Consider the following 26,643-nt stretch of genomic DNA (forward strand, 5'->3'; position numbering starts at 1 on the left):
ACAGCATAAAAATAGGTGTCTCAAAATATAATTATTTTTTCATGTTATAAACTTTAAAAAAAGCATAATTAAAAGCATGGAACTTTGCTTGACAAATTCCCTATTGGTTTGACCATGTAAGCAAGATTCCAAATCTTTCACCCTTAAAATTATTTTGCTTGGCGGTGTTCCTCACAAGTTTCGAGGTCTTTAAACCATGTCGGCCAAATTGCACAGGAAAATCCAGCTATTGGAATTGATATAGTAAACTCGTTCTTAGAGGTGAGACACTGTGCTCATTGGCAAGTTTAAAATAAATGGACGACTTGCTAATATTATATTAACTACAATGTTAACAAATGAATAGAAGATGCTAACAACGTACATGATACACACATACACATATCCTCTGCATATAGCAAATATTTTTTTTTTATTCTATTATTTGGTATTATGAAAAACTTGAGTATTATCACCTCCCGTCCACATTAATCAGAATCCTGCTACGTGAGATTGTTATTATCAATAGCAACTTTTTGAGTAGGAGTGAAAATAAACTAGGCTGAATAAAACTTTAACTATATAAGCTTCAATATGTATGATAAGATAGAAGTCTAAAATTTATATAAGGTTTTTTTTTACAACTCAAACTTAAACTTATTTAAAACTTGGTCTAATTTGAAAACTTATTTAAAAGCTTACTTAAAAGTGAGCATTTTAAATGGGTTTATATATTAGTTTTAAACATCTCAAATATATTTTAAAATTATTAAAATATATATTTATATAACATAATTTATCAATTTTTAAACAAGCCTTGTATAAATATAGCCTAGCTTATTTAACTATAAGCCTAATCAAAAGTATGAACTTGATCTCAACTTATTTAACAAATAGTTTAAACTGAGCTTAAAATAAGTTAAGCTATAGATCCCTAATAAGAGCTTGATTTATTTTCACCTCTATTCATGAGTATCTTAAAGATATCTTTACCATATTTATATGACACAACTGTACAGTCTAGGACAATATTTTACATGTACATACACATTATATGTGTGCGCGAGAGAGAGTGGCAAGTAACTTATAATCATTCGTCTGGAAAAGCTAACACTTGTGTAGATTGGTTCATAAATTAGATACTGAGAAGAGTTATGGAAATGCAGAGGCATGAAAAATGAAGATCCCGTTTTTTTATACTTGACCTTTGAGTTCTCTTTTCTCAGCTTTTGCCTCTCCTTAAAAAAAAAAAAACAAAGAAAAAGGAGCAAAAGGAGAAACTATCCGTTTATTTTAAGAAGAAAGTGTTATGTAATAAGTAACAAAAATTAGTTCAGTTAACGAGAATGTGACTTATATTTTATAATACTATGAATTCAAGTGTTTTTACCAATATGAGGATTTTACTGCTAAATAATTAGTGTATACCATTCTAAATATAACGTCATTTTAATTCTACTTATTGCAGGTCATCAAATAGTGTCGAACTTACTGGAAAATAGAGCTCTTACTTTTAAGCTTTTTTGACAAACAAAAAGGAAGACGAAAATTTGTTGCTATCAAAGAAAAAATGCACTCTTATCTCTTTTCTCTTCCTAAATGCGGCATCAGAATCGTACTCCACTCACTTCTCCATTCCTCAACAATTGGAGCCCTTCTCTATAAGTTTATCCAAATAAAAAAGCATAACCCTTTTCACTTTAACTAAAAAGACTGTCTTTTATGTCATCACAATGATTTTTTCATGCAATATCCTAGTCCCTGTGCTCTCAGGTTGTATCGTACTGAAACGAAAGTAATTCTTCTAAAGGGTACCTTTTTCATAGATTTTATACTTAAACAATCATATCCCATTTTACTAAGATTATATAAAGAAAATACCAAATGTTTAAATTTAAATATTGTGTTATTAATTTTAGCATGTTGTACAGCCAACCAAAACTCCATTTATGTTCTAATATGGCAATCAAATTGATGTGATTCCTTCTTGCTATTTATCTTTCTCATATTTGATAGCTTGACATTTGCTAATGTCGAATATTTTGATCATCACAATTTCTCGTGCGTAAGTGTTTTCCTCAAACTCGCAACCATCTGCATCACCTTGACATCTTTATGACTAATCAGTATTTGCAGCTTTTTAACAATATTATTGATTTTGATCCCCCTAAACACGCCTTCACCAAATTCAACTTAGTTGGATTTGGCCGTTACCGTTAACTTTGTGGACATGGTTGACTCCGTTAGCAGTGCTGGAATTTTTCCTGAATTTACCAAAAGACCCTTCCATTTCTTCTAGGGTTTTCCCTTGTGTTTCCGGGAGCATGGTGAAGAAGAAGATCCATCCAACGGTCGCAATTCCCCCAAACAGAAAGAAGGCCCCACCTATTGTAATGGCCTTCTCCAAGGACAAAAAGGTCATTGAGATCACCCCACTTGTCACCCTATTCACCACCACTCCCGCAGCCGCACCCTGAGCGCGTAGCTTCAACGGAAATATCTCCGAGCTATAAACCCATGTGATGGGACCCGCTCCGATAGAAAATGTAGCCACGTACGACAACACCATTGCTATACTCAAAACAATGGCCCACATTAACTTGGCCTTCGAATGGTCGATGACCGTGAGGGTCGCCGCCAGAGTGACGAGTGAAAGTACCATCCCACCAACACTACTCAACAATAACGGGCGTCGCCCGACGCGATCCAACATAAACGTCGCCACCAGGATGAAGATGGTCTTCACGAATCCGACGGCTATGGTGGCGAGAAGCAGATCAGTGTCGGAAGTGATGCCGGCTTTTTTGAAGATCGTTGGGCTGTACAAAACGACGGCGTCTATGCCGGAGGCTTGTTGGAAGAAGTGAATTCCCAGGGCGGCGATCACGATGTGACGGACGGCTGGCGTTGGGTGGAGGAACAGTTCTTTCCAAACTCCTTCGCCTAGATTTTGCTTTGCAGTCACATGAATGACGTCGTCGTTGCAGCCTTCCGGGATACCGGCGGCTTCCTTGATGTCGGCTAGCCTGAGCCGAGCCTCTTCCTTGGAGTCTGAGGTCTTGGCGAGAACTCGTCTGGCTTCGCCGAGCCGACCGCGCATAACGAGCCAGCGAGGAGACTCTGGCATGGCCAAGACCCCCACGCCTAGAATTACAGAAGGAATGGCGCCGACTCCCAGCATGAGCCGCCAGCCCAAGCGAAGCGGCAGCTTCGAAAATGCGTAGTTTGAAATGTATCCAAGTAATATTCCTCCATTGATGAAAACCTGAAAGAAAAGCAAAGCCATGAAGATGTTAGATGTGGATTGAAAGTGAATGTCAGAGCATGAATAAGCGTAGCTTCCATTTCTGTTTTTATTAGGTATAAAATCAATTTGTATTTTTTTAAAATATATATATATATATATATATATTAAGTACACTGTGCGCATTTGTTTCACAAAAGAACCCATTTGTTAGAATTTGTCTTTTACGATAATAAAGTTTATTCTTTTATGTGTATAAAATTTTCCACAAAAAGAGTTCTCTTAAGGTGTGATTTGATCTAAAATTAATTGAGATTTAATATAACTTTTAGAAATTAGTTGGTATTATCAGAAAAATAAAATATATGACATGCACGATGACCCTTGAAAATTTGGCAAGCCGAGTCTCTCTTTGAAGTCAAACAAATTATTTGTGCACGAGCATTTACATGCCTGATTTTACTGTTTTTACCGGGGGGGGGGGAATCAAGGGGTCGGCTTTTATGAGAGAAGCCCCTCTTCCTCTGCCTCTCCTTTGAACAAAGAAAAATTTAAACGATTTAAATTTAATATTTTTATTTTTATTTTTATTTTTAAATTAAAAAATTATAAAAATTTTAATAAATATGTTAATCAATCTGAAAGTTTATATTTAATATAAATATTTTAAATTTAATATAAAAAATTTAAATTGACTTTGTAAATATATTCTGAATGGTGTAAATATATTCTAAACTGAACAGTAAATTTATTAAAATAATTTAATATTAGTTTTAAATCATTTATATTAAATTTGAATTGTTAAATTGATAAATATATTTATTAAAATAATTTAAAATTTTTTATATTTTTTAAGTTAAAAAATATAAAAATTATAAAAAAATTTTAATAAATATACTAATCAATCTGAAAGTTTATATTTAATATAGATATTTTAAATCTAATATAAAAAATTTAAATTAATTTTTTAAATATATTCTGAATAGTATAAATATATTCTGAATAGAATAATAAATTTATTAAAATAATTTAATATTAATTTTAAATTATCTATATTAAATTTACATTGTTAAATTGATAAATATAACTATTAAAATAATTTACAATTTTATATATTTTTTAAATTAAAAATAAAAATAAAAATAAAATTATTAAATTTCAACTTTTTAGATTAAATTTAAACGGTCTAATTTTTTTTTTCCGCTTTAAAGGAGAGGCAAAAGAGATTTCTCTCAAAAGAGAGGAGCTGACTCAAAAATCAATGCATATAATGTAAGAAAATCTCTTAAAAAGTAAGAAATTTTTAAACGTAACAGGTCTACTAAAAGACAATTCACATGGAGGAGCAGAAATTTGACGATGGGTCAGATTTACGGAGAATTGAAAGAAAGAAAGAAAGAAAGAATTGGGGATTATGAGAAGGAGACCTCAGGGAAGGAAGTGAGGAAGCCACGAGAGGAAGCCGGCGAGACCTCGGCGGTATAGACGGGGGCGATCATGAGGGCGTAACCGATACCAATGCCGGCGACGAATCGACCGCACATGAGGAAAGCGTAGTTGGTGGAGAATCCCATGAGAATGGCCCCGGCGAAGAAGATCCCTCCGGCCAGCACAATGGTATATCTCCGGCCAATCCAGTCGGAGGTTCTTCCGGCGAGGCAAGACCCTATGAGAGAGTAGAGATTGATTATCCCCATCAAGATCTCGATTTGGACGTCCGACACCTTGAGGTCTCTCTTTATATACATGGCCGCTCCACTCATCACCCCTATATCTGCAACCACACGTCCACACACATAACACACAAACATGTTCACAAATCACAACCATATGAACCACCAACACTGAAAAACACGCTCATACAACAACATAAATGCCCGTGATTCTTATGTCAAATAAATATATGTGCATGAAATATGGAAGAGAAAAGAGAAAAGGGACTGACCATAACCGAGTAGGATGGAAGTCATGGAGGCGAGGATGGCACAAGCAGAAGCATACTTGTTCCTTTTGGGTTTCTTTTGAGGTTCAAAATCCGCAAGTTTCTTCTCTGCCGTTGCTTCTGCAGCCATCTTTGGGGGGGGGGGGGGGTTGAGAGAGAGAGAGAGAGGATTAATGGAATGCGCGAGTGAGCATAAGTGGTAGCTGCTTTCTGATGTGAGGAAGAGTGAGAGGCCCAGAAGAGTGCTTAAATAAGCGAAGCTACAAGGCTTTTCTCACCTTTAGCTTTACAGTCCGAGCTATCCCATGAACGTCATTTTCAGAGCCTTCCCTATTGACTCCATTACATCCACTCTTCTGCTCTATTTTTTATTTTGAATTTTTTGGCTGAATAATGTTTTTTTTTTTTGGGGTAAATGACAATTTTACTCTTAAATTTTTCTTGTATAATTTCCCCTCTTCACATTTAAAACCATCACAATATGCCCCATTCCATTATAATAGCAAGAACGAACATCGTCAAATCATATAAAAATTAATACACATAAAAACATTTAAGGACAAAATTGTCCTTTCACTACTTAAATATTACACATTTGATTAGCTTATTTAATATACACGAATCTACAGAGGATAGAATGCTTGATTTGTGCTAATTAATCTAAATGAAGGGATCTCTGAATCTCTCTGTTGAGGAGAGCTGGAGAGAAGTGTGGGTGCAAATTGGCCCTCGTGGTGGGTCCCATCCGCATAATGACAAATTAGTGCCGCAACTCTGGAGGATCCGGGAAAGTCATTTGCTAATTTCCTTCCATACGGTGAGGTGTAAAATATCTTATCCTTATCTTAATCCTAATTTTTCATTTTCATTTTATTTTAATATAAATTTTATGACTGAGATTTTTATATTTCTATTCTTAAAAATAATTAGTTGGATCTTCATAAATCAGCTATAATATCAACGTTTAAAAAATTCACTTTTGAGTTTTGTTATTAGAAAATCTTAATTTAATACTGTACTGCTCGTGATATATATATATATATATATATTTTGATCCAAGAAAAATATTTTTTTTTATTTTCTCCCCAGCATCTTAGGAGTATCATTTATTTCTTTGGTTTGATCTTTGATGTTTGTCAACTCCCACATTTCTTTATTTACATTGAACTTTTTAATCTTACAATTGTTATTAAAATCTAAATTTAATTTAATTCCATCACTCTGTTTTTATGTTTTTTTTTCCAAATTACAAATGATTACCTTCGTTCTTACAGAGATGCTTTCTTCTCTATGCACAGGTGGTCAATGGATAAGATATATCACACGTCCTTCCCTTTATATGGAGAACAATTTAAGAATGAATGAAGTGGGTGAATCTCGGATAAATAAAAATCAAAATTTAGTTATACACATTTAAATTTAATATTCATTCAATGCGACAATCAACAATTTGTAATTATCCTTACATTTACTATGGTCGTCGGCATTAAATATGAAAATATTTTTTAAATAAATATTTAAACCTCGATTCCTCGTATTATATTCCACAGTTTCACCAGACTCATGTAGTGCACAAACCCACCGTTCACTATTTATTTGCTTATTAATCATTTATTTTATCACCCAGAAACCAACTGTTTAGGATACGTGTGTGTGTTTCAGTAAAAAAAAAAAAAAGGATACGTGTGTGTGTGTGTGTGTGTGTGTGTGTGTGTGTGAAAACATGCTACATGCATCAGCGCTACAGTTTTTACGTACATTTTTCAGTAAGAGTAAGATATTATAATGACAATTATGTTTTATTTCACGAGATCTAGCCGGCAATGAAATCGAGACATTACATTCAATAAAAAAGAAAAAAAGACTCGCATATAAATTTGGGCTAAGGTAAAAAATATTAAATATTATTCCAAATTAATTGCAAAATGTCATAAGAGATTTTGATTGCCTATATCATTTATGTAAATAAATAAGGCTTGGTTTAGGAGGGTACAATATATTTTTTATATCATTAAGAATCTTGTTTTTTTTTATAAGATGTCAAATTATAAAGAAGATTAAATAACAAAATGCATCTTTTGAAGAGGAAGAGAGATAGATTAAAAGAATTTCACACATAGACGTAGCACCTGTTTGGATTCTAACTGAGTATAATAAATTATAAAAATAATAAATTAAATAATAAATTTTAATTAAAATTAATTATGTTATAACACAATCTGTTTGGAAACTATTTTTTAAAAATTAATTTTAACAGAATTAAAGATATTTAGATAATTTAATCAAAATTAATTTTTAGTTATATAAATTACTATATAATTTAATCTTTAAATATCAAACATCAATTTTTTAAAGATACAAAGTTTAAATTTTATTAAAAAAAAAGAGAGAGTTTAGTTTTTTTTATTAAATTATGTGCTTTCTTTGTAATTTTTTTTGAGTTTTTTTTTGTAATTTTTTCTAATATTTTTTGACAAGCTTCAATTCTCAACTTTAAAAAATAATTTATTTTTGGGCCAAAAATCAATTAACCAAAAAAGTAAGTGTTTGGATAATTTTGTGGAGAACCGACTTTTTGAGTTAAAAATCAATTATATTTGCTGTCCAAACACACACTTTTAATTATAATTGATTATGTTATAACGTAATATGTTTGGGTATTATTTTTTTAAAATTAATTTTAATAAAATTAAAGATATTTAAATAATTTAATCAGAATTAATTTTAACTATATAAATTATTATATAATTTAATTCTTAAATATTAAATATCAATTTTTTAAGGTTATAAAGTTTGAATTTTATTAAAAAATAAGTTAAGAGAAGAGAGTTTAATTTTATTTTTATTTAATGTTGTGGTTTTTTTATAATTTTTTGAGCCTTTCTTTATAATTTTTTTCAATATTTTTGATTAACTTTTTACAAAAAACTGATTAAGAGAGCTTATGAAAAAACGCTCTTAACTTATAATCTATTTTTGACTGTTTAGATAACTTGATTTAAAAAATTAATTTTAAAGTAAAAAATCAATTATTTTTTTTATACAAACACACACATGAAAAAAAGGCACAGTCGTTAGTGGTTACAATGCTGCCGTCACTGAAATGAAAAAAGCGCGTAGGAATAGGATGGATGTATCCAGTTTGTGTGGTCCAAGAAGTAAATATTAATATATTTATTTACTTTCATTCCATCTTCTTGGGTCAACAATGACGGGCTGATCAAAGTGATCAAATGGATGGACCCACCTGAGACTTTTCAAAGTCTCGGGATTGGACTCCTCTAAGCAAGCGCTGCGTCTCTGTCAATTATTGTCCTTATTTATTTTTTGGCCAAAGTTTTTGTCGTCATTTTATTTTCATATTAAAAGCATATATATTTAGTGTTAAAATTATTTATTCTAGTGTAATTTTAATTTTAATTTTAATTTTTAAATATTTTAATGGTTCTTGAGCCTTTACATTGTACGAAGCTCTATTATTCATCACTTATAAACAACTTGACTTACCATAAATTTTACTATATTTTATATCAATATGTTGATAATTATAAGGTGACGCCTTTTATATATTGAATTAGATAATAATTTAAAACTAAATGATGCAGCTTTTTATTTAATTTTTTGATTATTTCTAAACATTCACTTCCTCATCGATTTTCTTTCACATTTTCTAGTCGATTTTGCTTACACCTCATTTAGAATTTTATTAAGTAATGGGTGTGCGTTGGTTGCGACGACAGATGCTCCATATTGATAGAGCCAAGTCAACTATATTACAAAAACAAATATTAAATCATTTTTAAAATTGTGAGAAAATAAATTAAATTAAATATTTTTAAGCCGAAAAACAGAACGTGACCCTTGGTCAAACAATGATTCATTGATTGTAGTCTTTGTTTCGCTATTTAATTTGTCAAATTTAAAATGTGATTATCTTACTGTCTTTTATTAAAAATAAATAAATGAGCTAGATTTCAAAGACACAAAATAAATGAAAACAGAGTTGGTCGTATGAGAATTATTGATTCCATCTAATAAAATAATATCTAATTTCATAATTTTTTTCAAAATATAATTTTTCATTTAAGATTTAAATTTTGGATAAAGATGTATTTTTATTTTTAATATTTTCTTTGAGTAACACCCAATATCTTAACGTATTTTGTATAATATTTTTATCTTTAAAGTAATTAAATTAAAGTTTTTTTTTTTCCCTTATCATGCCATTAACTTTGAACAAGTCTGACCTGAAAATCCACGTGTCATGTCATGTGTCTTCCAAGTTGCCATGTGTCATGCCTTTGTCACCTGTCTCGTTCAAATTCTCTCTGACAAATCATGTCATCTTATGATCTCCTGTCCCCCATCTTCTCCACCGCCACAATCATTTGCACCAGCAATGAAAGCCCTCAGCCAGCAACGATGGTGATGAGTCGATGATTCTCCACTATTGCAAGTCTCTCGTTAATGGATTTACTATCTCTGATCATCCTTCTAACCTGTTCTCCTGTATTTAATGCAAAACCCAAATCGTCATCAGTTGGTGGCTCCAGTAGTCCTCCACTGGGCTTCTCACCTCAGGGAATCCGATTTTAAAGAGAGCGGGTGGATGCTCGAAATCTCTCTGATTATGGTTTCTTTACCATGGGTTTCAATTAACTTGAGAGAATTTTTCTTAGGTTCTTACCTTGGGCTTCAATCTCTCTGACTCTGCCATTTTGGTTTCTTACCTCGTTTTGTGTTTTATTCATGGCAGGTATGGAGATGGAAGAGAGGAATTAGAGGGGTTTCAATGTGTCAGGGTTAAACACCCTCAGCCAAAAGCGTGACTAAACGATGGATCTGGTTCAATTTTTGCTTTTGGTCTTTGATTTCTGATGGTTCGAATTCATATGGGTCTTTGATTTTTCATTTTTGCATTTGGTTTGATTTCTATCTTTGCATCTAGTTCAATTTCTGCATTTGAGCTTACCGTCGGTATTTCTGCCCTTCATATTTCAGTCAAGAGATCAACCAGTTCCACATCAGCATTTTGGATCAGAGTTTAGTCCAGCTAAGCAATTCAAACGGTCAACATCTCGTGATTTAATGTCAGGTAATGAGTGCTCAGAATTAATCATCTTAGGGACGAAAATGCTGTACAAAATAAGTGCTCCTCATAGAAAATATTAGGGAAAAAATGCACTTTTATCTTTAAATTTTTTAAAATGTGAAGCCGGCGAAGTATGAATAAATCGAACCAAAATTCTAATTCTTTTTTAATTCATGATGCATGCACAGCATCTAGCACGCATGTATGCAGTATATATGTCTATTTTATTTCATTAATTGACCATGTATTCTTTTGAGTATTAGTTTCATAAAGTTAAGAGTGAGACGTTGATCGTGAATTTCGATTTTAATTTCCGTACAGAATACGTAATTTTCACTCACAACCATCTGGGTCAGATATAAATATTAAATAAAATAACATGATGGGTTTATACACACAAAATATAAAACTATTAATGGAGTGCCTATTAGCTATGAGAAACCGTGAACTCATAAGATGTAAAGTATACCAATATATTGTTTCTGCTAAAAGTAGATAAAATATATTGAGAGAGACAGACGCGCAACGTGGCCACGCACAGTTCGTGTTTTGTTGGACGATGGACATTGAATAATCTTTTAACGAATAAGACTACAAATAACAAAGCTATCACACGTATTACATCTTGTTTGAGTAATCTTGTGAAGAGGAGTGGCGTGAGACTCCAAAATTATATTAGTCATTGATGATTATCATCTTCGAGGGCTCATAATAATTAAGAAAATCAAAAGCACTGAGAGCTTCGGCACCAAAAATATCAAAGCGTATCCTCTCCGGGTCTAAAACATGCGTCACCTATCTACAAATGTTCATAGTCCAAACTCACTTTGACTCTCGCATGCAGTCACCCTCCACATTTAATGTACTCCAAAATATTGATGTCATGTATGTGCGTGCGAGCATGTACCTCCTGTAAAAAATTTTTGTACTGCCTGATAAAGTATTAATTATATTTTTTAATATTATTTTTATTTAAATTTATTGACTATAAAAAATATAATATAAATTTAAACGTTTTTATTTAAATTGAGATAAAATAAAAAATTTATTTCATTTTTAAAAATTAATGATTTAATTATCTCTTTTTTATTCTAGTAAAATCCTATTATAAAGGCAGGGTAAGGGTTATTTATGACTAATAATTATTTGTTCTGTCAGTTCACATGATCATAGCAAATTCAGATTATAAATTATGAGGTCGTGCTCGTCCTTTTTCAGTTTTTATTCTTGATTGATCTAAAAAAAGAACAATAAAAGGAGAAACGATAAACACTGCGAGAAGTTTGAAAAGTAAATGCACGGATCACTAAAGAAATAAGAACTCATACTCCAATGCACGTAAAGGAATTTGTTTATAATTTTTTTACAATTTGCTAATATTCCAGACAAGAGATATTGCTGAGTAATAGTATGATTCAATTGTACTCAAAACGAATTCAACCAAATTTCTAACCGAATTTTTTTAAACTGATGAGGAATTCAGAGATAGATACCTGTAATTTGATCTTTCAGTAAAGAGAGAAAGGAGTGTATTGCTTAATTTACTTGTCCTCTTAGCAGCATAGAGGAGAAGAACTGTCAGAATGAGACTTGGGATTTGTTTGATTTATGTTTTTAATTAAAAATGGTTCTCTGTTTTTTAAAAAAAATAAAAAAAATTATTCAGATAAATATTTTGGATTTAATTTCTTAAAACCATTCTCTATTTAAAAAAAAAAAGATGGAAACATTTTAAAGTTGTTAGATTTAATTTTTTTAAAATATACTATTCCCATTAAAAAAGCAGAAACTTTTTAAAGACGTTTTCATTTTATTTTTTTATTTTTAAAACATGCTACATTTAATTATTGAAAAATATAGTTAATTTGATTAAAATATATCATAAATCACCATCATTAATCTCCTATAACCATTATCATAAGCTTATTTTTTAATTCTAAAATTATTTTTAAATTAACATAATGAAACATATTTTCATTTCCATTTTTTAAAAAAATTAATTCTGTATTACAAAACAATTTTTAAAAATTAAAAGTTGGAACAGAAATAAAAACTAAACGACTCTTAATTATCACAAAACACTGAAGACTAAAAGACTACACGTTCCGCCTTTACCTAAATGAGCTTGTGCGTAAATCAATCTATCACAAAACACACAAACACATGAAAACCGGGGCGGATATAATTCAGGCTTGATATTCTTGCTAATTAATTAATTAATTCTGATCCACATAGTTACGAAAAAATAATCTAACATATATATATATACATACCAATCCATTATCAAGGAAAACTATGTAAAATATCCGTCACTTGCGTGCAATAGCAAAGGGATTGAATGAATACTCTCAATTTAATTAATTAATTCGAATCATCCAACAACATAATTGGTTATCTTAACTTAATTTAACTTCAGCTAACTAAACTAACAAATCACGCTTAAACCATCCGTATGTACAAAATCGAGCTGTACGTTCAAATCAGGAAGTTGAAATGAATTAATATCTCATTCTCCTAGTTGTTCTCGAATATTGGGCAACTTATATTTCGCAATGTCATGAATTAGAGAAAAAAAAAATAAAGTTAATTAATTAAGTCGTTGACATGCTCAAGTGGGCCTATTTAATTTGCAGAGACAATCACTAATCGATAACTAGTAGTGACCCACAAACACTTCAACATAATGTGCTTTTTAAGGGATCACAATCAAATGGGAGCAAGAAAGCGAGTTCAATACTGACTAAACTACAATTTTTCTAACTGGAATTAGTACGAAGTTATTATATATTTTGCCTTTATCATTATATAGAAGGGACGAATGTGGAGTTTTAAAGAAATAATAGAAAATACAAGGAATAGAGAAAAAATAAATATAAAAGGGGCAGAGAAGATCATAGAAGGTTAGGTCTAATGAAAGAGACTAGTTTTTTATAATATGATAAATTAAAATTAAAATTAAAATTATTATTAAAATAAGTATTCACGTTTAGTGTCTGATTGAAAAAGAGTTAGAAAAGGCAGGAGTGTCTCTTGTGTTGAAGGCAGTGGAGAGAAGAAAAGAGAGAAGGAAAAAATATAAATAAAAAAAAAGAGGGAAGATCTATGAGTTGACTCAAAAAAGATGAAATAATTAAAGAAAAGAAGGAAAATAAATCATCTCAAGATAAGAATATGTGAAGTTTATAGAACTTATCTATTTTGAAAAAGAAGAGAAGATTTTATATTTTATAAAAAAATAATAAATTTAAAAAATTATAGGAATTCATAGATATAAATTTCATAGAATTTGTTCCTGAAACAAAGAAGAGAGGGGAAAAATAGGGACAAATAAAATTTAGAATTTGAAATTATTTCAAGTAGCGCTTGGAATATTGATGAATTTGTATTTGTATTTTAATTTTAAAATCTCACATTTAAAATATATTTGAGAGAACTACCTCTAATTGAGCCCGATAATGCTTGAATTTGAACACAATTAGACAGTAAAAAATCTGTATATTAATTATCTTTTATTTAATTCTTATAAACAATTTTAAATGTAAAGATAATAAAAAGTGGGAGAATGATAAATAGGTTCTAAGAGGACAAATTAATTCAAATTATGTCATAAGTGTCAAATTTTAAGAATTTATAAATTTATTTCTCAATTCTACAGTTTTATTATGATAAATTTGTAACTTATTTTTTAAATTTTAATATGGCCGGAGAATAAATGAATTTTCTTTTTTGTTAAAATTTAAAATGCAAGTTGCAAATTTATCACACCAAAATTATAAATTTAAAAATCGAACTTGCAATTTCCTAAATTTTTACACTTAATGAGAAGAAGAGAAGAACAGCCGTTGCATTCATGCATTCAAAGCTGAATTAAGCTCGCTCTTTTTTTTTTTTTTTGACCGGTAGCTCCTTCTTCTATTTTAAAAATATTCCATAAACTAAATTAACAAAATTCTAAAAATGTTTCTTGACGTGCGGAGAAAATGATAGCCAAGCGCATTATACAAAAAGACAAATAATGGTGACCCATGCAATTAACATATAACACTTATCCCTGGATGTCTCCCGTGACCGTGTATTTCTATGGTCACTAAATTATTATGTTCACATCCTCTAATTCAGATCCGCTATGTGGCCAAGAAGAGAAAATCAGATCAAGTATATGATGAGGTTGTATATTTAAAAAAACATAATTTTAACTCATTGCACTTTATATTTTGCTTTTAGCTCTTGTATCTTTTTTTATTTTAAATCTTTATATTTTTTTTCGTAAAAAATAAAACGTGAGCAAAGTGTAAGAATTTAAAATTATATTTTTTTATATTTGTGGTCTCTTAAACAAGTCGATGTTGAATGGTAATAGATACAAATCAAATGTCCTATATCTTTTGGTGATTTTATCTTAATTATTTTAACTTTAACTAACTAAAATATCAAAGCATGCACGCTCAAACCGTCAATACAGAATAAAGATGCAAGTTCAGAAAATGAAATCCAATTTTTTTTAAAAAAAAAACACTTTGAGCTGGATCTCATGCATTCTCCAACTTAGAATTGTATGTTGTAGAATTGAAGAAAATATATAGGGCAACTTGTTTCTCTCAAATCACATCAAATAAATTATTAAAGTTGCTTTAGCTGGCATGCAAGTGGTTCAATTTGTATGTCCAAAATAATTGTCCCCGCAATCATTAATTAGTACTAATTATTTCATTCCTATTCTTTAGAGAGTGAGACTCTTCGATGCAACATTTTCCAATAAAAAGTAAAAGCAGGCAAGAAAGCCAAGGGAGTATATATGCACCCCACTTTTTAGATTTTACTCGTTCACACTGGATCACACTTTGTCCGATTATGTAGAGCACCATGTGGATCATACACGCCGGCGCCAAGAAGTTTGACTTTAATACCAAAACCTCCCTCACTTTACGAAAATATAATCAAATAAAATTAAGCATATGATACAAATACAGAAAGATAAACTTATTTGTTTGACATTTATTGCTCCTGTACTAATTATTGCGAGTAATTAAAGAATTGACTCTTTCAACTCGGCTCAATTCATCCCGGGTATGAAGCTTATGGTAAAATTAAGATGATTCTCCTTCCAGTTCTAAATGCAAAACTTAGGTAAGGAATTTATTTCAGATATAAATATATACAGGACCTCGAACTTTTTAATTTGTTTTCTGCATTTAATACTATTTTTTAAAAAAATTACTCTCATTGATTGCACAATTTTATTTTTTGTTCACTTTCTTTGTCCCAGGTGTTTAATACTTACGGGGAGTTATTTTAGATAAAGTAATGCAATATATTTTACAAAATAATAGTAAATAAGCAATTTAATTAATTTTTTTAATATATGTAAATTATACTCTTTCTGCCCTAATTTATAAGATTTGTTGGCAAAATTACCTAAACCAATAAAGTTCATCAAATATATTTTTTTAATTTTATTTTTTTGAAACACAGTTATAAATGTTTTAAAATATCTTTCATTTAATATAATTTTACTTATAAAACATTAAATAGAAAAAATAATAAAGAGGGAAGGATAATATTAGAATGAGTATAATTAAATAAAATTTTATTTTTGTTAAAATGTCCTATATTTTAAATTATCAAATCATTTTAAAAAATATTATAAATTGAGATGGAGAGAGTACACTACATGATAATGAATTATTAGCAAGTGCCAACTATTCCTAGAACCCATGTTTAATATTTTCGGAAGCTTCAGAAGGAAAAAGATATGACGTAATTAGGTTGCGAGTAAAACTTACTCTTTTTAATTTTATATATAAGTCATTCTCATTATATTTCATTAGAATTAAAAAAATATTAAATTTTATTAATTTTATCTTAAAATTTAATAAGTTTCTACCTTTATTCTTAATAAGGGTAAAGAAATTAATTGTTTTGACATTTAATAAAAGAAAAAAAGTAGAGGTGAATATAAAAAATAATAAAATACCTTATAATTAAAATCAAAATTAATTTTCTATCTTTACTTTATAATTAAAATTAGAGGAGTAAAAAGCAGTGATCTAACAGGAGCCAGATTCGGCCCATCTTAATTAAGTTGGCGATGATGTTGTCTTGGGGAAATCAAGAAATAGGGCAATTACATACACTGCTGGCAAAAACCGAAGTAACATTATATGTATGATAATATTATTAATAATGTATGTGGACGTGAAATTATGTAATTAATTAATAAATTCTCGTCCTATACTTGACGAAGATATTGTACCCACTGCCGGACAGCGTGGGCCGTCAATCTCAACTCATTGGTTAATATCCATGGGAGCTCTCAAAAATAATATTGGACACTTTTTGTGGAGTGTGACGTGGACAAGTTTGCTAAGTGGGAGGCAAGCATCTTATATGAGTATAAAACTGAAAATACGGGCCCACTCTTTAAAAGCTTGAATCTTAAATTTAATTTTTCTTTTTAACCTTATTTCTTAAGTCCAGCTATTATGAAAAGGATTTAAGGCCGAGCCCAGAAGTCTTATTTTAAAATATAAAAAAATTAAATTAAATTAAATATTATAAATTAATTAAAATATTTTGAAATTAAAAAAAATAAAATTTTCATAATTTTTTAGAAATTAAGCAACACACGTTTAAAAATCTAATAATAAAATTTAAATCTTAGTTAAAAAATAGTTTATTTTTTATAAATACACAAACATAATACTTATAAAAAAATATCAAAAATTTTATATTATACACTAATATTTATTTAATTATATTAAATTAATTTTAAAATAAATTAAAATTAATAATAACATAATGCGTGTAGGATCATGTGAATAGGTTATTAGCTTAAAATACATGTTTCACAATAATAATAATAATAATAATAATATAATAAAGCTTGAAAGGTCACTCGAGCTCAAGTTTTTTTTAACAAAGCTTATCAGAGCCAAGCTCTCAAGCTCAATTATTTTTAAAAAAAATTATTTTCAAAATTAAACCCTTATTTAAATAAAAGTTTCAAGTCGGCCTTTCAAACCTGACTCTTATTCCCAACTTTATATGAGTATAATGCAACTGTAGCCATAGTACTTGTTATTTAAACAGTGGTAAAAAATGTTGGTATTATGCTATTAAACAGTGATAGTTAATTAATTAATTAATCGTTCAATAAGATCGAATCGTGCAGGTTTCGATCTTGGGATGGCATCGTGTTCATTTGAAAATAATTGCTGACTAATGAAAGCCCGAAAGGGGCATCTTATTATTATTAGTCAAATGTCACGTGGTTTTACTTTTATCAATTTGCGGCCACATAGAAATTAATAAAGCAGGCGTCATTGTCATATTTAACAATTGCGTTAAGACCCCATCATCCACCAATAGTTTCTTTAATTTCTTTTATACATTTTATAAAAAGGCTAATTTTATGCACACTTCCTGATTATTCCTCCACACGAGAACTTGGCCTTGCAATAATACACACGTTCCCTAATAATTGAATTAAAGAGTATCTTACCACTTGCCGCTTGGGCCACCTTTAATGGGTATCACTGTTTATTTTTAGTGCCAGTTAAGGTTAAGAGTCTCATTTTTGAAAGCAAAATCTGACGCCAACGGCATTATTTATGACTTCTAATTAGTACTTGTATTTCTCCCTTAAATTTTATACGGTATTATAGATATCTTCTAAGAGTTTTGCCTGATCTAAAATATAAGACATTGAGTAATTTTTATATTTGTCTTTTTCAGTCCTCATGAAGAGAGCGAGGGTGGAAAGCATAATACTAATAATGAATCCGGTGGGCAACAAGCGAGACTACCATCTTTGAGAAACTATTTCCATTTAAAGTCTTTTTTCTTAATTTGATCGCTATTTAATTGTTATTTGCTAGTGTCAGAATTCTAGTTACGGCTAAAATGACACGATTAAGAAATTAATTCACGTGGACTCCAACAACAAAAGCGAGATAGTACTCCTTTCAGTCTAGAATATAATACAATGGAATTAACTAATTCAAGGTTGTTAAAAAAATTGATTAAAACTTTAATCTACTTTAGTTAATATTATATATATATATATATATATATTCTCAATTTTACCCAGTAGTACAATACTAAATATCTTACAGGTCACCCCTTGAAAACACCCTTGCTAAAAAAAAAAAACATTTAAGCTGTCGGTTTAAACATGAAAGTAATAATAAGTGAGGGAAATGTAGAATTAAAAAAAAATTGTAAGTGTGACAAGTTACTTTTTCATATCCTATTTATAAGTCACTTTTAATATATTTTATAAGAATTAAGAAAAAAATAAAACTCATTAACACTCTAAAAATTTACTAATAAGTTTTTAATTATATCTCCATTAAATATATATACTTTAATAATGTATTTCTTTCACCAATGTTCATTGGACCGTAAACCAGAAAACTTGTTTAAAAAAAAAGTGAATAATATGCCTCATAAAACTAAAGGGAGTAACTTATTTTTTGCATCAAGTATGATTTTAGAAGCTGACCAAAATATACTCCGTTAGATCCTATTTATAAAACATGGAGAATTTTTTTTTATTTATAAATCATATCATTAATTTTTTATTATTGGTTTCTATTTTCACCCTCCATTAAATGTTTGTGAGAGAAAGTATTTAAGTATACATATACATATACATATATATATATATTAAAAAGAATAAAGTTAAAAATATATTAAATTTTTTAATAGAACTAACAAGCTTTAAAATTTTTATTGATTTTGATAAAATAAGTTAAAAGTCACTTATAAATTATAAATAATATCATGAGTAATGTATATTAGTTCAGAGCCGAGATACAACGTGCATGATTGAAAGGACAGGTGGCATGAATACAAATTTAATAAGTGGAGAGTATTTTTGGGGCATTGAGTTGCTTTGCTTCTCTCAAGTCCTGGTTGGGGTTCGTTTATGCCACCACCAAAACTATAATAAACATAGATAAAAGGGTCCTACGGATTTATTATTACTATCAGGTCAACACTTGTTTCCCTTCTCTCGACCAATTCAGAAGAAGGGGGAAAAGTAGTGTGGGTGCGTATAAACAAAGGAAACTTCAGTTGTTCAAGGCTTCGCTGTTTTTATTTCCCCTTCCTCTAGGGACCTCACTGACATTATCCCTAAAGGATTAAGTAGTTCTTCTACTGTGTTTATTTCCTTTGTTATACTACCAAAGAACTTTGCTCATTTTCTGTACATGATACACCTCGCTGCATGCAATGTAACAGAACGAATGCTTCCCTTTCTCTTTTTCTCTTTTAATTCACTTTTTTTTTAAAATAAACAATTAACTTCGCTCATTATTTGTGTGATTGTATCCCTCCTCTTACGATTCTTTTTTTTCCGTCCACATTTAAAAAAAATCTAATAGCAATATTATCATCAGAGATTGACTCATTTAACACTCGATAATTAATGAGAAGATCCAAAATATTGAGCTCATCTTGATATTATTTAATTAATTAATTTCCACGCGATGAAAAAGTCATAACTACAAACTAATTTTAGCCGTTGGAGTTGTAACTCTTAGGATTTTTTGCTTTCATTTCCATCATTTTTCTGGAACCCTTCTTTGCTATCTAAAAAGCAAATGGCAACCTTCATTGTTTTTGTTTCCCCGACCCCAACGAAAATTGCAACTTTCAAATACAAGTCTCAAGCGAGTCTAGAAAGTAGTTCTGTTTTTTCTTTCTCAGTAAATATATATGTAAGTAGTAGAGTTTTTTTTTAAAAAAAAAAAAAAGTGAACCAAGGATATGACAGGCAAGAATGTAGAGGTCACAGAATTGGATTTTTCTCCTTCCAAAAAAGTTTATATATATATATATATGTATAATGAGTTGCGTTTTGAAAAGTGAAAAAACTAAAAATTTGGGAAAATAGACTCTCATGTGCTTATCGTTTCAACAAATTTTGATTGAAGTCCCTAAAATTTATTTTGTTTGATCCCTCTCCTCGCACTTTTAATCGTTAGAGACATTAGCCCTTGGACGTTAATAAAAGCGTTGTGGGAATCCATGAGTTGGACCAAACGACATTTTGATTTGCTGATATGGAGATAACGATATGGGTGGAGATACGAACATGATTACCCTGCTCCACGGCACGATTCATTGATGGAGGCAGTCACAGCTGCTAACGTTGTCAGAGGTAATGGTTCCGTTTCCTTGTTCATGTTTCAACCACTTTCTCCCTGTTGCTTCCTCCCACAGGCCATTATCGTTTGTTACTTGTAATCTATATATTATATTTTCACATGACAATATTTCAAGTTCATTTCTTTCACAACTTAAAGGTTCTAATGGCAGGGAAAGTTTTCCGACCACAGAATATTTAAAGCTGGCACACCCCCAAGGCAGTGGCAAAAGATGGCATTCAACGAAATGAAAGGCTCCCACGCGTTTAACATAGAGGAATTAGATGTAGGCTATGGGTGGGAACGAGGAATGGGCCTTTTAGAAACTTGTAGCTCCTGTATGCATGTAATGCAAGTTATGGAAAAATGGATCATATCCATGCATATTGGGTAACCACTAACTAGCTCATTGAAATGGGCACGAAACTTCCGCCACATTCAACATTTTGCTGATGAACATTTCATGTCCCCATTTAGAAATGTATATATAATGTTATGGTTAACTTTTTCAGAGAGATTGATTCAATTCAAAGCTTCAAGCCCTTGAGAGATTACTATCATTTATTCCTTGGTTTTGAGTCCACCTCTGTTTTTTATTCTAAAAAATAAGGATAAACAAAGTAACATAACTTGTAAAAAATGCAAGATTGAAAAGCAAAGAGATAACATGAAAAAGTATAGGGTAAGCTTAATGTAGGGAGGTGAAACATGTTCAGTCAATTGTTATTGACAGTTGTAACTTTTGGATTCATTACTTAGCTTTTTGTGGGGCTTGTTTATATTCTAATCAAATTTATTCATGAAAAAATGATAATTAAAGATCTCTTAAGAATATTAATCTCAATTAAAGACCATTCAATATTGAAATCTCGATTAAAGATTATGGTCTTTAATTAAAATAAAAAATATACGTAATTTTACAGAATTTGCCTCCTATAAATGCTAAAAGAGAATAGCTTATACTTGTGTTTTGGTCGTTTTGGGTGCTAAAAATATGCTCTCAAAGAGCACAAAAATAGTAGTTTTTAATGAAATAGATCGTCATTTAGGTCATTATCTTCTTTTACATCTTCTCCCTTCTTCTACGTGAAAAATATAGACTTTTACATTTTTCTCTTCTCTATCTTTTACATCTTCTCTTCTCTCTTAGGTGAAAGACAATTTTTATATATTTAAAAATGATATTTTACATCTTTTCTCTTTTATAGCTAAGAAAAAAAGAGATATTGTTGATGATTACATAGATTATATATATACACACACAATAAATGATTCTTAACACAGATAGTGTTAAAAAAATTGAGTAAAGAAAAGAAAGATGTAATATGGATGCTGATTTTTTTTTGTTTTGTAATGAAAAGTATGCCGATGTTAAAAAATATAACATGAATACTAAATTATTGTAGTCATAGTTGGGATTGCGGGAAAGATAGTTGTGAAATAATAAATTTATATGTTGCTCTTAGTTGTTTTAGGTTTATTTTCTATATGGCAAGTATTTCAGTAAAAAAAAATTAACTTGTGAGTAATTGTGAATGCAAGATAGAAGATTTTTTACCATGATCACTACCAAAATCTCTCTCTAGGCAAGAGCTTGAAAGTATATTAACCTCTTTGCTATTTTCAACACAAATTGCCCTTGCACTACTCCCTGAGATTATTTAAGTAAAATGGAAGGATTTTTATTTATGGGTGTTGACTAGACTTTTGACAACATAACTGTATTTACAAAAGCATCTATGCACAAGAAAAAATTTATAACTCCACAATGATTTCGATGGAAACCATTGACATGCCTTAGTTAACTGAGCTACATTATGAAGATTATACTTTTTTGAAACTATCACTGACTACATGTTTGCTAGGATAACTACACACCAAGCAAAGAAAGTCACATTTTCAAAATAAGAAGGTGTATCATTGCTCAAGATGTAATCAAGTTGGACATATCAAGAATAGATATAAAAATCTCAATTTAAGCATAGATGTAGGGATTGAAAGGGGGTGAAAATTGTAACATCCCGGTTTTTAATTCCCTGATTTACTAAGTTTAATAAGAATAATTAAGTAGGTTGATGTGGTGTGTGGTTGGAAGAGAATAATAAGTGTTTTTAGTTGGAATTTCAAGTATAATATAGGTTCAAAGTGAAATTGGATCACTTGGGGACAAAAAAGTAGAGAAAAACAAGCTGAAAAGCCTTTGTGCCACATGCAATGGTGCGTGCGTAGTGTGCCGTAATGCACAGGGCCACACAATGAGAATTGCCTTTTTTGTATCACATGCCGAGGTGCGTGAGGACAAGTGCCACGGCACACGGTGTGAATTCTGTAGAAATAATATGTGAATTGATGCGAAAAATAGAAAGAAAAGAAAAGGGGAACGAAAGAGCTCACATTTGCTCTGCTAGGGCATGACCTAAAGGAGGATTTGAGACGGTTTGAAGCTCTAAATCATCCAAGGTAAGATCCTTAAACCATTCTTCTCCTTTTCTCTTCAATTTTCTCAAAGATTTAAGTTAGGGTTTGATAGTGAAAGTGGATTTTCAATCCATATAGGTTTTGGGTCTGTATTAGCTTAGATGGAGTTAATAAAAATTTTTTAGAGTATTTAAACTTAGTATTAATGATTTTGATGGTTGTTAGATGATGGACTCCATTATGGTTGTTAAGGTATTAATAACAATGTGAGTATTCAATGAAGTTATATGATGTTAAAGATAGTTAATAAACCCAATAGGTAAGCATAAATGTAAATAATATGGGCATTGGGTAATTTAGAAAGGAAAGATTAGAGTTGAAATGTGTGAGATTGGTAATGTTTAATAAGAGTTGAATGCTTGAGTTTAGCTATATTAATGGAGATTAACTTGATTGATTATAGTTTTGGCTCTTAGACACCTATTTGGCTTAGAGAATTCAAGCTTGGAAGCTAGTATATTAAAAGGTAAACCTTTGACCTCTTAAAGGTTTGAGGTAACTGGGAAAACTCTACTTTGAATAGTTATATGTTAATTGTAATGTGGATATTAATTATACGTTTAAAATATAAATTTTGACTTGTGAATTAGTGCATCATGCAATGAAAATCTCATATTTATCAACTCACTTGACATATGTCAAGCATGCTAAAGAGATTTCAAATGAATTTTAAATTTGCAAAAGTGATAATTGACATAAGTTGCATGTTTATGATGTGCTTTAAATGAGCGGTTGATAATGGTTTGATGAAGATGAGTAATTGTGATTGAAAAAGGGTGTGTTTTATGTGATATAATTAGAAATAAGAATATACGCTCACTTGGGTAGCGTACGGTCGTGAGTCCAATGTGCCAATTGAGTTTGACTAAATGAAAATGTAAAAATAAGACAATATGTTTATGGTATGATCAGTGGGTAGGAGTTCGCCTAAAGATTGAGAGTGGAAAAAAATTCATATAGAATTTAGGCTGCCCTTTGGTGCACCGGGTTATAACTTTATCTCACAGTTTGTTGAGGGATTGTCCCACAGTTTGTTGAGGGACTAAAATCTAGCTATCTCCACTGGTTCAATGAGGAGAATAGCCTAAGGTATGAGACACCCCAGAGATTCAAGAATGAAAGAAACTGTGATATGATAGTAAGTCATGTGATCTTTGGTCGGGTCACACCTCACGATTGGTGAGCTTTGGTGGTCCAGTGACACAAATGAAACCCTAATCAGTGTTATAACCCACGATTTCGGTCCGAGGAAATAAGGAGGATATGAGGTTGGTTGATCATTTTCTATATATATAAACTTATGATATGTCACACATGTTGAGTTGTGGCAAGTCGTGTGAATAAGAGGTCATGATCACATATCAGATAATATGGTGATAATGTACCTAGTATGTGTGAGATAAAGATGTTGTTAATGAGAACGGATGAGTTATGATATGTGGGTGAACATATTTTAAGTTTTTTTTTTTTTTTGCTTTCATATGTATGTGCTTGATTTATAATTAATATATAACTGCATAGAGTAGGTTTTACCTTAGTTACTAAGTGGCTAGACTCACCCTATTCATTTAACATTTTCAGACTTTAGTTCTGGTACTGAGAAGCAAAAGACTTAAGAAGCTAGATATTAGCATATTCCTATCGTATGCCTCTGGTTTAAATTTATTTTGTGTAATAGTATATAAATGGCAATTCTAAATTGCATGACATCATACTTGCATTATTTTGTTATTATAAATGTCTGATTTGTATTTTAGGCCATGAGTATTTGTGTATGTTGAGATATATATATATATATATATATGTATGTATATATATATATATATATATATGTATGTATATATGTTTATAGGGTCAAAATATTAGTGTAAGTATAGAAATGAAGATTTGAATATGTTTTGATTGATTTGGGTGCAATGCAAAGGAAAATTACCTCCCCCTCTATTTTTGGTAAAAAGGGGTTGAGGAGTGAAAATTTGTTCTACTATTGTTTAGGTGCGTGAGATGTGTTGTATTGATAATTTTAAGTCTAATGTACATGGTCCAGGTGTTAGAAAATACTTTTGGCACTTATTAAGGGTTTTGGACACCCTTTTTATGTAAAAGTTATAAAAAGTGGTTAAAATGTGTTTCAGTGTCTAACTTTTTGGTGTAACTTGTTTTGAAAGTGAAACCTATGCCATTACCTAGTTCATGTAAAAAGCTTTCCGTAGACACCTAAATACATCATTCGGATGTTGGACGAAGAATCAAAATGCATCGAAAGTTTTCCTAATTTTAATGTTAAATGACAGTAGAAATTACTGGTTTTTACATGCAACACGCTGTGGCACATGGCGCCTAAGTCACGGCGTGTGGCACGGAGAGCAACAAGCTACAGTGCATTATTTTATTACACATTAAAAGAATTGTTTTCACTTATTTTTGATTTCTTTTACTCCTCTAAGGTATCATATAACTTATCTTTACTCTATTATAAGAGATCTTGATTGCTTTAAACTCATTGTGATTATGAAAACTTAAAATGTCTTGATTTTAAATTAAAACTTGGTAATCGCTCTTTGAGTTAATCCTTTGATTATCATGAATTTTATGGTTAATTGTGTTTATTGGAGTGAGATTTTACAAAAACCATACACATATTAATTGATTTGAAATTGAAATGTATCTAATTTTTATTTATTTAGTGTGTTTTGTTGTTGAATGACTTTTTATACAAATATTCACACCATATTTTTTATACTTGTGGTGGTGACAAGTTATGTAAATAGGTTTGCAATTTATATTATTTTTTGGGAAGCAGACTACACAAGTACTGTTTAGGTATATAGGATATTTTGTGTGTAAAAAAAGATGCAAATATGGTGTATATATATTGAAATCTAATACTAATGTCTATTTCAAGTTTAATTATGTGCAAGTGTAACTATTGTGATAACATGAAACTACCAAAATCACTAGCATAAAATGGGAATATTATTATTGTAACTTGAGAAAACATGGATCCCACTTAAAAATAGAATTTTTTCAAATATCAAAAAACTTTTGGAATGTTATAAGGTACCTTGTAAATATACTAACGTGACATATAAAAAAGTTTTGGTACATAATATATTAGAAAATATTGCCATAGCAATGTGAACATGAGAGATGATCGGAACCCTTTATAGAATACTGCCGCTGCAACTAATTATAAGAAAGTTTTGGGATGTGCAGCAAAATTCAAATGTCCAAAAGCCCAAATATATTATGGCAATTATGTAGTGTTAGTGAGACTATGTAAACCAAGACACTTGATGAAATTTTGACAAAATTGCATTAAAATTTCAACAAAAAGAAAAGGTTCCCTCAAGGAAATTTTGGTCACTTTGCATGATGATGTTACCGAGATAACTACACCCTGACTTGTTTAAATTACTGCTGGTCTCTGTTTTTTAAACACGGAACAAAGAGCACAAAAGTACATGAGTGATAATACCAAATAGTTTTGAGAGTGGTTTGTAAGGTATAGGTCACGTTTTCTTATTAGAATATAATGAAATAAAATGAATTGAAAAAATTAAAATAAAAATAAACTTAATTATTTTTTTCTCATAATAAGCATGATAAAATTCATTAATATACTACAAATGTAAGAATTATCACATCATTCAAAAATTTTACAAATCATGATTCCTAACTCCATAAATTAAATTACCTCTCCTCCTTATAAATTTGTTCATCCATCTTCTTTGATTATTTTATTTTTATTTTT

The 26,643-nt window shown here is 30.2% G+C and overlaps 1 protein-coding gene and 1 long non-coding RNA gene across 3 annotated transcripts; one reads left to right on the forward strand and one right to left on the reverse strand.

Moving 5' to 3' along the window:
* Positions 1–1,866: 1,866 nt before the first annotated feature.
* LOC129293461 (polyol transporter 5-like) lies at positions 1,867–5,329 on the reverse strand. The gene is made up of 3 exons (XM_054931449.1): positions 5,169–5,329; positions 4,651–4,997; positions 1,867–3,244 (listed from the first exon to the last, which is right to left on the reverse strand). The coding sequence occupies exons 1-3, from the start codon at positions 5,293–5,295 to the stop codon at positions 2,168–2,170; spliced, it is 1,551 nt and encodes a 516-aa protein (XP_054787424.1). The 5' UTR covers positions 5,296–5,329; the 3' UTR covers positions 1,867–2,167.
* Positions 5,330–9,504: 4,175 nt separating this feature from the next.
* LOC129291989 (uncharacterized) lies at positions 9,505–10,469 on the forward strand. 2 transcript variants are annotated; one of them, XR_008588838.1, is made up of 3 exons: positions 9,505–9,844; positions 9,922–10,045; positions 10,167–10,469. It is a non-coding gene; the product is annotated as an uncharacterized LOC129291989 (long non-coding RNA). The 2 variants fall into 2 exon arrangements; XR_008588837.1 differs by having other exon boundaries at positions 9,505–10,045.
* The last annotated feature ends 16,174 nt before the right edge of the window (positions 10,470–26,643 follow it).

Source organism: Prosopis cineraria, unplaced genomic scaffold (assembly GCF_029017545.1).
Source record: "Prosopis cineraria cultivar Desert tree isolate PC_DT_omini unplaced genomic scaffold, ASM2901754v1 PC14, whole genome shotgun sequence".
In the NCBI taxonomy this organism is placed as follows: Eukaryota; Viridiplantae; Streptophyta; class Magnoliopsida; order Fabales; family Fabaceae; genus Prosopis; species Prosopis cineraria.

Coding starts and splice junctions, on each gene's coding strand:
- LOC129293461 (XM_054931449.1), bottom strand. CDS start 5,295: ATGGCTGCAGAAGCAACGGCAGAGAAGAAACTTGCGGATTTTGAACCT. Junction 4,998..5,168: donor TTCCATCCTACTCGGTTATG/GTCAGTCCCTTT, acceptor GTGTGGTTGCAG/ATATAGGGGTGATGAGTGGA. Junction 3,245..4,650: donor TCCTCACTTCCTTCCCTGAG/GTCTCCTTCTCA, acceptor CTTTTCTTTCAG/GTTTTCATCAATGGAGGAAT.